The sequence below is a fragment of the Chaetura pelagica genome, unplaced genomic scaffold, assembly GCF_000747805.2.
Source record: "Chaetura pelagica isolate M959 unplaced genomic scaffold, ChaPel_1.0 scaffold405, whole genome shotgun sequence".
NCBI classification, from domain to species: domain Eukaryota; kingdom Metazoa; phylum Chordata; class Aves; order Apodiformes; family Apodidae; genus Chaetura; species Chaetura pelagica.
The window spans coordinates 1,469,713-1,482,591 of NW_009953489.1; the positions used below are offsets into that span (position 1 = coordinate 1,469,713).

General features: G+C 37.8%; 1 protein-coding gene across 1 annotated transcript in view; it reads left to right on the forward strand.

The window, feature by feature from the left end:
- The first annotated feature begins 12 nt into the window (after positions 1-12).
- Positions 13-12,879, forward strand: part of DENND1A (DENN/MADD domain containing 1A) — a 184,049-nt gene continuing 171,182 nt past the window's right edge. Inside the window, 2 exon segments of the mRNA XM_009998932.1 lie at positions 13-59; positions 5,490-5,560. Of these exon segments, the coding sequence (XP_009997234.1) occupies positions 43-59; positions 5,490-5,560 (88 nt within the window). The 5' untranslated portion in view covers positions 13-42.

The window sequence follows — 12,879 nt, forward strand, 5'->3', positions numbered from 1 at the left end:
CCCTGCCTCTCTGGCCCGGGCCTATGCGGCCCCCCAGAGACCATGGGATCCAGGATCAAGTGAGTGCCCCCCGGAGCTCTCCAGCCCCCCTTGCAGGCCCTCAGGAAGGCGGGCGCGCTCTGAAGAGCGAGAAGGGGACTTCCCCGCCCTCCTTCCAGCTCCCTGTGAGGCCGCGCGGGCCAGACCCCGGCCGAGCCTGCAGGTCTCGGGGAAGGGCGAGAAGGAGAGGGAGGAAGAAGGGGGAGGAGTGCCTGACATCCCCCAGGCCAGCCCGCGGGCCGCGGGGAGGGGGCGGCCGGGCAGGGGGCCCCGGGGCCGGGAGCTCCTCCGCCCCCCTGCCCTGAGGAGAGGAGGAGGACAGTGTCGTTTACCGCCCTCAACCCAAGCCCGATCTGTTGTCTGTTCCTCCTGTCTTCAGTTCTCCGTGTGGTAGCTCCTGGGGCCAGGCTGTGAGGGCCGTGTGAGCGTTATCCGAGCAGGCCGTGAGGGGGGCTGGGACTGCTGGGATGGGAGACTCGTCACAGCCAGCACTGGTGACATCTGTTTTGTGGGTGTGGTGGGGTCGAGAGAGCTCAAAGCCTCCTTGCCTAGATTGGAGTGTGCTAAATAAAAGATGGATAGTCTCGCTGTGATATCTTGAAAGTGCATTAGCAAGGAGATTGGGGCAAAGGAGAAGGCAGTTGTGCCAGTCGTGAATGTTTTGGGCCTGCAGCTCCATGCCCTCACTGTTTCTTAATTTTCCTGCAACTGCGGGTTGATTTATTGGTAAAGCCCTGTTGGTAAGTTTGGTGTTGCCACATTTAAGATCTCAGTTCATTTATATGCTGTTCCAGGCAAATTTACTCCTTCTGAGGCAGATGTCGTAAAGTTACCAAGCAGAGTGTGCTGATGTTTTTGTGCATTAAAAGTGTAATAGAGTGGAGAGATCCAGTTAGATTGTATTTTATTCAGCAGTTTTAGCAGGTGCTGTTGAGCAGTTGCTTTTCCTTGTTGAACACAGTGTTCTTCGAGATTAAATAGGGCTTTAACTTTTCACCTCTTGCTTAACTTGAATATGAGACTGGAGGAGACATAGTTTGTAGTATCCGTAGTGTGATGATGCATCTTGAAGTTCCCAAGCCCCTAGGCTGGATAGACATAAATGTGTGTCTATCCAGCCAGATATTTTAGGAAAAGGTGTAATTAGTGCTTGTAAAGATAGCACTGAAATGGTTGGTTGGTTCCAGAGAGAAACCTTCCTTCTTTGGGAGATACTGTGGGGTAATTGTTGCACTGTTTTGGCCTATGAGTTCTCATCTGTTGCTACAAAAAATCAAAGCCTGATAAACTAGTTAAACTCTTAGCTTACATTCAAATACATGTGGAATTCTAAAATCGTTACTATTGTGACAAGAGAGCAGGTTACATTTGTAACTCGCAACCTTAGGTCTTGCAGTGGTCACCCTTGCTTGGGTCACTTCAAGATTGTGATCTGAAGTGACTTATCTTAAATCTGTTAACAGACTGATGCTTACCTGAAATGTAGTTTCTTTTATGTGTTTAGCATCTTTAGATTTTTGATGGCTAATTTGACTTTTAATGATTTTGCATACACTTTGCTGAATGTGAATGTACTCACTCAGATGAGATGCTTCAGCTGGAAACTTCACTGGTATCAGTGAGGAGATGTGGCAGTTACAAGTATTTATTACAGCCAATGGACTCTAGGACTTATTCTGTGCAAAGTCTTTGGGTATGAACACGTCTTTCAAGCTTGCAGACAAAGGCCGTGTCTTCCTCTGTCACCAGGAAAGCACAGGTGATAGCCCCATTTAAGCATTACTTTTCATTCCTCGTGGAAAGCATTTTGTCCTTTGTGTGATTAAGCAACTTTGCCTTGAGCAACAATTCATAAGTTGCTTTTTTCCACTTTAGAATTCTGTGCACAAGGGAAGTAAGGACAACATTTCAAAACAATCCTGCAATATGTGAAGGAAGAGAGAGCCTACCTGAGTAAGAGGCTTTTCTGATCTGCTCTTCTAACCTGAGTGTTTAATCCAGCACAGATTTTCAAGTTGATAAGAAGCTCCCTTATTGGGGCATGTGGGAGCATGAATGAGAGAACTACTGTGTAATTTGGCGCAGGGAGGCAATGCCTCCTTCAGTGGTGTCACCAGCATGTGTTGGAGCTGTTGCAAACATCCAGTAGTCATATCTCTTGCTTCTTGCTGTAGATTGATAATCATGAGATATTATACTTCTTGGCACACGATCAGTTGCACACACTGTGATAAACTCGGTGTGAAACCTGGACGTATGTGTCAGCTGTATTTTTTATGGCTGTGTAGTAATGAGTCATTTGAGTGAAAGATTGCTTAGAGAAAATTATCAGTAGCTGCATCAGACTGAAGTGAAAGCATCAAGAAGTTGCCAACAGTCCTGTAAGCTTTTGGCGTGCAACAGCTGCAGGTGAAGAAAGGTAAACTGAGTATTGGGTGAAGCTGTTGGGTTGAGCTTTGTGCTGGAGCTCGTCACGCGGTATGTGCAGGGCACTTTGTGCCTGACAGGTACTGTAAGAAGGGAAACTAGCATTTCTCACAAAAGCATTCTTTCCTTATAGAGTTCCTTTGTAAATTTCTATTTACAGAAAGTTGCATTTCCTTCTGAAATTACCCAGTTATCAAATAAATGCGATGCTATGTACGTTTGTGCATATGTTTCCCATATATTTTTTTAGTTGCATCTCTGTGTTCACAGGGTAGCTGGCTGTGGGTCTTCAAGTGACTGCTGGGAGGAAAGAAACTTTTGTGTGTGTGTCGAAGGGTGTTATGCTGTGGATGATCTCAGTGGGTTGAGGTTTCTGTACAATGCACAGGTGGCATTAGATGTCTGCAGGGTAGTTTAATAGTCATAAAAATGGACTACAAAATATATACATTATGATGCATGTTTATGCTATGTTTGCAAACTATGAAATCTCATAGTCACTTGTTTCCTGAGTTCCACTGAAAAGTTATAAAATATTCAGATTCCAACAATGACTTCATTCGCATACTGAGGTGTTAGCTTGTTGAATGCAGCCTTTAATACTAAGTTTCTGGCTTGGCAAAGCTACTTTAAATTCACTGTTCACAGAAATAAGTGGACGTTTGTCATGGAATATTAAAATACAAAATGTGATGTCTTTTTGTCTGAAAGTTTCGACATATAGTATGTGCTTTTGCCAGCTGTGTTACACAGCGTTTTCACTGAAGCATTTGAACACAGACCCTAACATAATACTAAAAAGGTGTTTGTTATTTTATTTTAGCTGTAAAAATATTATAAAATTTATAACCTTTTAATTAAGGAAACAGGGTGCTAAAAATAAAGGCACAAACAAGGAGGGTAAGATAAGGCTGCACAGCAATATATACAAAAGGAAAAATACATTTCTGGTATTCTGTGGGTATCATTTCATCCTGTGCCATGACCCTAGGAATGTAGCTAAGAATCTCAGTAGTTGAAGCAGAGTATATGCAGTAACTCTAAGCAGTACAGAGAGAATTATGCAAGTTTGTTTTATACTGCAAAATAATAGTTGATTTTTTTATTTTAGGTTTCTCATAACTTACGAATTTAGCTCTCTGAAAAATGGCTATTTAAGGCAAATCAGTTGGCAACTGGTGGCAAATTAAATTAACATTAATTGACTTGCGAACCATTGTTGCTCCTGAGAGGTGCTCTGTAAAACTGCAGAGTGTGATCCTGTGCTACTGAAACCGACGGCAGCTTTTCTGTCGGTTTAAATAGGTGTGGGGTTTGGCTTAGAGCCACTTGAGTTACGCTAAGTGGGCCTGTGGCTTGGTTAAAAATGTTTTGTTTAATCCTTTTTGGTGTTATAGTAGGATTAAAAAATAGAAATGCTCTGAAGTGTAGGCTAAACTCCTTGACATGTTTATGTGTTTGGTTTGTGATGCTGGCTTGGATGAGTTTCATTTTTAGAATTATTATTCAGGTAGAAATTCTGGCATATATATGGGTTTTGTAATTATTTTCATCCTTAGCTGTAAGGGAGCTAACAAAATTCATAGGTTAATTAATATTAGTTAGCTTACATTAACACTTAGGAGACAATTTATGACTATACCAACAGCCATATGTTTAGAGCAGTAATTACACAATTTTGATGCTTGATTTTTAACCAGAAAATTGAGGAATAAAGTGTTACATGTTCAGACTCTCAAAATCTTTATTTCAGTAACTAAATATTGTAAGTCTGATGTGTGATTCTCTTTAATCTCATGGGAAAAATTGGAAAAGCTAACATTGCTAAAGTCAGGAATTGAACTCAAAATATGCTTTCTTATCCTATCACCTGCTACCTTTACATGCTTCTTATGAAATATAATTCCACAGCTTCAGTTATGAAGTTACATTAGTAAGAACTGAAATGTATGCTCAAAGTTTTTGGCTATGTTTGTTGTTTTTTTTTTTTTAAGTCCTACTAACTTTTTGCTTTTATTACTGGTATATTTACAACTCTGGAGCTGAATAAGTCTCTTTCCTCAAGCTTAATTTACATTTTGTAGCTGAATTTCATATAATTTCTGGCTTTTTCATCTATTTCCTTATTTTACTGCATCTGGCAGCTTTCTGCATTTGAGGCTGGAGTCTCATGAGGGGAAACCTTGTGCATTTGTAGTATTCTTCAGTATGGCCTCTTCTTGACAAAGAGAGAGAAATATTTTGACAGGAATTAAAGAAGGGAACTGTCTTCATCCTAAATACAGTCTCTAAAGTTTTCCAGTAATGTATGCAGAAAATGACTTTGCATCCTCCTGACTGCAGCTTCTTTTTTATTCCTTTTTCCTGAGCAAATAATTGCCATGAAGTTGAATTCAAGGGTCACAGTAACGCAGTGTGAATCTGGGTTGTTTGTTCCGTGTTGGATAATGTGACTGTTTTCAGTTTAGTGAAATGTATTCAGGATTATATTTGATTGTCTGAAAAAAACCTCTCTTTAGCACGTAGGTGATCTATTTTCTTGTTTGAAAGTAAAGGTGAAATTACAGGGAAGTGGTACATGCAATGAAAATCACTATGGCCAAGAACTGCAGTAACTCTTGTTTCTCTATCTGAGCAGATTCTGAAAATTTATATAAAAGGCATGGTTTTCTTTTTCAGGCAAAGTTCTGAATTATAGGCCTGGGATGTTTGATATCTAGAGATGCAGACTAGGCACACTGACTTACAGGTTCTGTGTGCCTGGTTTGATTCTTTTTTCTCTGTAGAAGTTTGTTAAATGCCCTGATCACACTGACTCATCTGAGCTTCAGCCTGATCTTGTTGCTTGCTAGTAAGTTAGAGAGATCTGATGTGAAGTTCTGACAGACTATAAAACAAGAAATCTGTTTATCAAGTCATCATTGTAACATGTGCATTCCTAGAACCCTTTTTGACTGAGTAACTGAAAGCACACTTGAAAAAAAATTCTCAATGTGCTAAATACTATTTTATTTTCTTTTCAGACAAAATCCAGAAACCACCTTTGAAGTGTATGCAGAAGTATCCTATTCAGGAATCAGTTGCGTTGGGAAAGGTACTGCTTTGCACTGTAATTCTACCTATTTTTTGGCTAAAACTGTTCTTAAGAACCACATATTGTAAGAGAAGGAAGTGTATTTAATATTATGCTTTTTTAAAAGACATCTTAATAATTGGTTCTGCAGAATCTTTTACAGGTAGGACTAGTAATGAGAAATTCTTGCCTCTATCCCTAGTTGTGGACAATTTCATTATTTCTCTGACTATTTTGACTTCTTTTGTCTTCTAAAATAGAAAGGACTCTTACTTCATTAGGTTGAAAAAGTAAATTAATTTTCAGATTTGTATTTGCTGCTTATATAAGGAATGGGTAGTTTTTAAGCCATCAATACTCTAAAACTTCTTGTGGCATTTATTTTTACTTCCTCTTTCTTACTTGTCTATGGAAGAATTTTTATCTGTTCCCAGATTTTTTCCTTGGGTCAAATGATTTTATCCAGAAACATGATTTAGTTAGCTATTTTTACCAAACATTTTTATGAAGTCATAATTAAACAAGTATCTTTCTATAATATGATTTCTGACAAGTATTCCTGTGTTTGTGCTAGAGAAATCCCAGAACTGTTGACGCCACCATGTATTTGGGAATTATTGATTACACTTTTTTCTAAACCAGAGGAACTTGATCAAAAAGGAAAAGCAAAGGTTGAAAATCATCAACCCAGATTTTAGTTAGTTTTGTGAAATCAGTTTCTAGAATGTTAGGAAAAGGAGGGATGTAAAAATTAAATATTAATAATCAATTAACATATAATTAAGTAATATTCCTTTTATGAAATGATCAGGAGTGTATCGTATATACGTTACAATGAACCAATAAAAGGATTTTTGTATTCTATTTAATGGGAGGCCACTTTTCTCCTCTTATATCTGTATTTGTTTGTTACAATCAGCCAAAGTCAAATAGCTGCAACTCTTTACTGCCTGAGCCTCCATAGGAGTTGTAACTGGAATACAATTTTGGCCTACTGCTCTGTGCCATCACCACTGTTTGATGTAACTGCAGGAGCCCTTTTAATAACTAGTCTTTGTTTCTGCACATCTGACCTGGATTCTAGTGCCAGAAAATCTGAACAAATTTGACCATAAACATTACATTGTACAGTACTAGTGTCTGGGTATAATCTTCTCTTTGAAGTTTGTTTGCATCCCCCTGGAGGGATTAATTCCCTGCTGTGGGAAGGTGGGTTAAAAAGCACGGAAACTACTTTACAGGTTTTTAATTGGAGAATTTAGTATACATTTTGTTCTATAAACCAACTGATTCTGTGGGAGTTTCCTTAGTTGTGTTTGTAGGTTTCTTGTATGCACTTGTAGGTGAAAAATCTTCAGATATTGTTTTTAGTAAGTAGAAAAAATAGTAGTAGTTGTTTTTACAACTCATATTCTGAAGTTACATGTTCTTTCTGAATAATGTAAAAAATATTTTTACCAACCAATTTGTTTTTTATATTTAAGAGGTACTTTTAGTCTTAGAAGTCTTAGATTTGTGTCCCCCAAAATATTCTGTCCTGTCCAAATAAAATTTGATGATTGCCTCTCCACATCTATGCTGTATCCCAAGTAAATTACCCTTCTAGAAATACAGACCTAGAGACCTCCATCTAGTCTCTTCTACTTCTTGACTAGCTGTTCTGTGCCAGAAGACCCAAGAGTATATATAAACTGCTTTTGTTTCTCCCCCAGTCAGGGAATGTATGTTAAATGGCAAGCGGTAACTGTTATGAAAAGCAAGATGTAGAAGAGGTGTGTGAGGAGCAAATTACCAGGCATGTTTAAAAACTATTTATTCCCCCTATTAGCTAAATTAGCTAAAAGACAACTGTTTTCTGAAGTTTGTGGCTAGTATCATAGTCCTATTGAGCACTTACAATGCTCTCAATTCTTTTGTCAGTCTTCTGACATGGTCTTGAGGAGAATTAATTGCTCCAAAGTTATAACAGTCCTAGTGTGGGAGATTGTCTGGCTTGTGGGATGCTAAAACTTGCCTTTATTTAGTTTTATTCAAAAGTTTGTGTAGTGATGGGTGTTTTCCATTTGATTATTAACTGCAATTAAAAACTTTAATATATTTCATGGTTCACTTGCATCTTCCTGAAATGGGAGACACTGATTTGTGTTATTAACTGCTGACAAACAGTTGTGCATTCAAGTAGCTTTATTGCTCATGGAATTGCTACCAATCTTGCATTAAATGTGTATTTGGTTAATAATTTTGAAACAAATGAAAGCAACCTTATCCATTGACTGTCATATAGAAGCTCCCTCTTAGTCACCAGGACAATTGACTTGCAACCTGACATGATCTCACATCTGGCCTTCTTGGAGAGGAGCTTGGACTGTAGATATCCCAAGGTCCCTTCCAGCCTGAATTACCCTATGGTCCTAAGGCTTGATTCCTAGACATGTAAGCTTCAGGAACATCTGGAGGATGTTTTGTACTCCTAATAAGGTATGAAGAGAAAACTTAATTAAAACCAAAGAAGTTGAAAAAGCAAAACATTATTTTATTCCAATCTGGGTGGAACTCTGCCAAACCACAATGAAATGTGTGAACTGAGGAAGGAAATGATCGCTGGATCAGCTCAGCCATGGTGTCTCTGTCCCAAACTTTTGTCTCAAAACTGCTTTTATCTTAACTTTGTTTTTTTAAAAATTTTATTTGGCCTGCCTGGAATTCAGAGCGTTTCAATTTCATCAAATAGCCCAGTTCTCTTGTCCATACCTGCTTCTGATAAAATGCTGATTCCTTCTCACCAATAGTCTAGGGCAGCAACAGCAGAATAGTAGAAATGGAGTCTGCATCTTTACAGTGACAGTACTTGGAAGTTATCTAGGGAGGAACCTATGTTGTGTGTGTCAAGTTTAAGAATGTCAAGTGGAGGAACTTTCCAACTCCCTCATACTTTGTGGAAGACACAGAAAACCAAGGTAGACCAAACAAGAAGTTTTTAGAATTATTATTGTTATTATTATTTTAGAGGTTTCACTGATTGGAGTTAACCTTGCACCAAGGCCGATGTGTGGCCCATAAAACAGCAATTAATGTTGGGTATTTTAAACTGAAGATACAGGTAAAGTCTTAACTTATTTTAATCAGTTTTTCTTTCCCATTCTTAAGTTTCATGTAAAGGAAGGGACAATGTATTTTATGAGATTGTGAAGTCCTTCTACTGGAGGATTTGTCATGCCATCTCATAACAGTAAAACTTCACGGAAATTGAAGTAGTACTTTACAAAGGAGTTGTATTGTTCCTTTTACAAATTATACTGCTTAAGCCGGCGTAAGCACTTCTAGAGATTCGGTCTGTGCTGTTGACGTTTCGTGCTTGTAGGTGATGTGTGTTAGAGCTGTGTGTCCTTTAAACCTCAACTGAGAGATTGTTTTGGCTTTTTGAGATGCAGAAGCAGAAAAAAACTAGTAGCAATTTTAGTTTAAATACCTATATAAAGAAAGTGAAAGCATGCTAGCTACTTAAGAAATCTTTCTTTTGACTTTCAAAGCATTTAATTATCTTAAAACTGCTGCAGGTCATTCGTCAGAAATATGACGTGACAAATGTAAGGATCTTGCTGGACCTCAGCCAAAGATCCTCTCTTGTTTGATGGGGCTGTGAGAATTGTAGTCTGACTGTCAAACTCTTCATGTAGAAAAAGAGAATTTGTTAGTCTAAAGTAACCAATCAAAATAGTCTCTAAAGTATGAACATTTGAAAGTAAATGCTCACAAGAGTAAGACACCCCCCTACACCCCTGTCTGGGAGAACGTAGCATGCTTTTGTGTGGGGTTTTTGTGTTCTCGCCAAAGCAGACATGATAAAAGTATGTCAAGTCTGTAGCTTTACCATGTAGTGTGCCAAAAGGCCTTTCTCTCCAAGGACCTCAGCTTTCATCTTTTTGTGAGTGTAGCATAAATTCTTGCTGTGTGTTCAACGAAAAGGCTTAAAATGGTTTAGTATAGCTAAAGGATTTCTTTCTTTTTCTTTTCTTCTTTTTTTTTTTTTTTAAGCAAAAAACCCACAACATAGTAAGAAGCCTGAATGCAATAGTATGGACAGAGTGTAAGTGCGTTAGAGTTAACAAACGTTCACTGGATTAGTAAAGGAAATGTAGTTTATACTACTTCTTTTATGACAGAATTTAAAAGGCCTTGCTGTAAGACTCCCATGTGCTTCTTTCTTTTCTCTAAAACATACCACTAAGTTGAAAAGGGAGATGAATCTTAGAAGGAAACTATTAACTCTGAGGGAGTTTATCATTGTTTGAGAGAAAGGGTGAAATTTGCATTTGAATTGGCTCTGAGAGTAGCACATACTACTAATCTTGTTCCTACTAGAAGCTTGTGAGTAGTTTAAGTACTTCCTTCTTTACTTTTCATGTTCTAGCCTTGTGCTGTAATAGCTCTTAGGTAGAGAGAACCAGCAGGTTTCTGTCTCTGTAAAATAGACTGACTGCTGCTTCTTATCATGATCTTTTTGTCATATCTTGTAATAATAAGGCACTACCTCCCATATAGATGATGTGTGTTCTTGAACATAAGCAAAGTTACTGTAGTATAATTAAGGGCAGGTCGTTCAAAAGTTTATAAACCTTACCCATGCAACTCCCAGAGTGACCTATATTTTTTTAGGGTGAAAACATTTTGTTGAAGTCTGCGTGTTCTGTATTGAGAAACAGATAACATACTGAAGGTCTAGAAGTAACAAGGAAGTGCAAAATTCGGGTCCCTTTCTATTAAATAAAGGCTTTCTGTTGAACACGTGCTGAAATTCAGGTAACACATATGGTAGCATTATGTTGCCACACCTAACTTCCTAAAGCAGGACTGGAAAAGTAACCAAATCCAAGTAGCTAGGTACTATTTGGTACTATCCTAAGCTGCTGCTTGTTTTTTCTGTTTTCATTTGATTGCTTCTCTTCTAGGTACAAGCAAGGTGGAAGATTTTCAGAAAGAACTACTTAGGGCTGCAGTGTCTAGATCAGTAGCATTGTTTGAAGACAGCTCACAGTTTGGCTTTTACAGTATAAATGAAATGCGTAGCTCAATTAGAAAAGAAGCTCACTTCATGAAAAAGTATTAGAATCTGTCATTTTGCAAGTCATCATGAGTTTTTTCTAACACATTTTTAAAGTGCGTTCTTAGCGCATGGTCCTAGATTTAACAAAACCCCAGAAAGTTAGTATCAGGTATTGCTGAATGTGCTTCCATTTTTGTAAGTTATTTTGTGGGAAGAGATCTGTTTGTCCTTTTTGCTTCATGCTTTAACTGCTTCTGTCTACAGTCTTTTCTATTTCACAAGTATTTCCTAGTCTGCACTATATTGCTACTGCTGGCACTGTTTAACTAGACAGAAGAATTCAGCACAGAAAGTCTCACTCACAAGACTTTAAACTCTTTTGTTGATTTATATTTTTTTAAAGGAGCTTGACATCTTCATCAAGTTCACAGTGGGCCTGCTTTGTTTGCTTTCTCTTGAATGCTTGATAAGATTTTTCTTCTATTGTTTTGTGCAGCAAGGACAGAACTTGCCATGGCTGAGGTGGTTTTTTTGTAAATCCACAATATGGTCATTGTCTGCTGCTGAATAATTGTGACTGCTTTTTGTACAACCAGAACTAAGGCTTTGGCTGTGAACAGATTCCTTCTTAGCATGAAAAGAGACTAATCCATGTAAATACAGCCCCAAAATAAAGCTTTACAGAAAAAGGGAAAGGCTGCTAAGCAGGAGGGCAGAGGTCAGCAATTTAACCTTTAACCTAACAAATAAGAAGCATGAAAGTTCCCGAATTGGTTTACAAAGGCAAGCTCCTGTGATCTGTCAGTTTTTCTTTTCATGATAGAGTTGGGTGAGAAAACTGACTGACAGCTAGTGCCTTTTTAACTGCAGGTTGAAATTAACTGCTAAACTGAAACTTTGGTGATTTCAACAAATTATGTTCATTCACTGGCTGTACTTACAGTTTTCCTTGAACTTATAGAGGAATTTGAGTGGTTGTTCTTTCTAAAGGGTTCTTGGGACACTCAATTTAGGTACCAAATACTACTGAAACATTTACTATTTCAGCATTTGAAGCATTGAAGAATTTGATGAAGCATTGAATAATTTGATGAAGCCCTTGTTGTAATTAACTCTCCATTAATGTGCTCCTTTAAGAGTAGGGAAGTTATTCCAATAACCTCAAAAAGGTTGTACTTTGAATAAAGTAAAAAAGTTGTTAAAGAGTGTGTGTGTGAGAATTTATTTAAAGGAGTATTTTTAACTTTAGTTCATTCTCAGTCACAAAATTTTCCAAGGTGGTTTGTTTTTGTTTGTCCTTATTTAATCACAACAGGTAATCTCATTAATGAGTGTTAACTTTTGCTTGAAGCTTAATACATCTGCAATCAGCTGTTAATCTAGATATAGACATTTCTGTAAAGAACTTTTAATTAGTGTCATTCAGATGAAAAAGAAACAAAGAAGTAATGGCTTTAAAGTAGACTCCCTGTAGACTAAGAATAGCTATTTTGGGTTTTTTTGCCCAATGTTGTAAGCACCATCTCAGCAATGACTGACATTTGGTCCATCTCCTGTTGTACTGATGCTTCCTGTATCTTCAAAAGAGAAGTTGGAGTTTTGAAATTGTGTCCATGTTTAGTCTATTAACTTGTGGGTCAGTAATTCTACCCAGAGAACTACTTTAAGTTTAACGTGCAAGGAAAGCAGATTTGGTAAAGCAAAAGATGAACTAGATCTATTTTTGTTACTGGTTCATTTTGTTTTAGGTAGTTACTTGCAAGGAGAGCATGTAAACTCTAATTCAAAAAGAGGCCTGTCAGAGTGCCTTAGGCAGCATTGGTCTGCTCCTCTTTGGTGTGATATTTTTTTGTCATGAACAAAAGGAGACATTGTCAGGTTTTCTTGTGGTTTTTTGTTTGGTTTTGTTTTGGATTTGTGTGTGTGTGTTTAAAAATTGAAATAGAGTTAGGTACAAAGATGATTTGAGGTTAAATTATTATCAAATAAGTGTAAAATTAATTCAGAACTACCATTTTACTTCAGCAGTGGTTGTAAAAAAACATAAACCAAATCCCAAACCTCACCATTTGTGCTGATCCTGCAGAATTCTCCATGAAATTCTGATTCACAGGGGAGGGACAATGTGCGTTACACTTCCCTCTAGCAGTGTTTGTGAATAACAGCGGTAAGACATATTTTAATAATAAAGAACTGCATTTAAGCTCTGTTACTATCCTAACATACTCATCATCTGTGAACAAAGTGCATCACCTGCTCTCCTCTGGATTCTGTCACTGGGGAGGAAAGCAGGAAT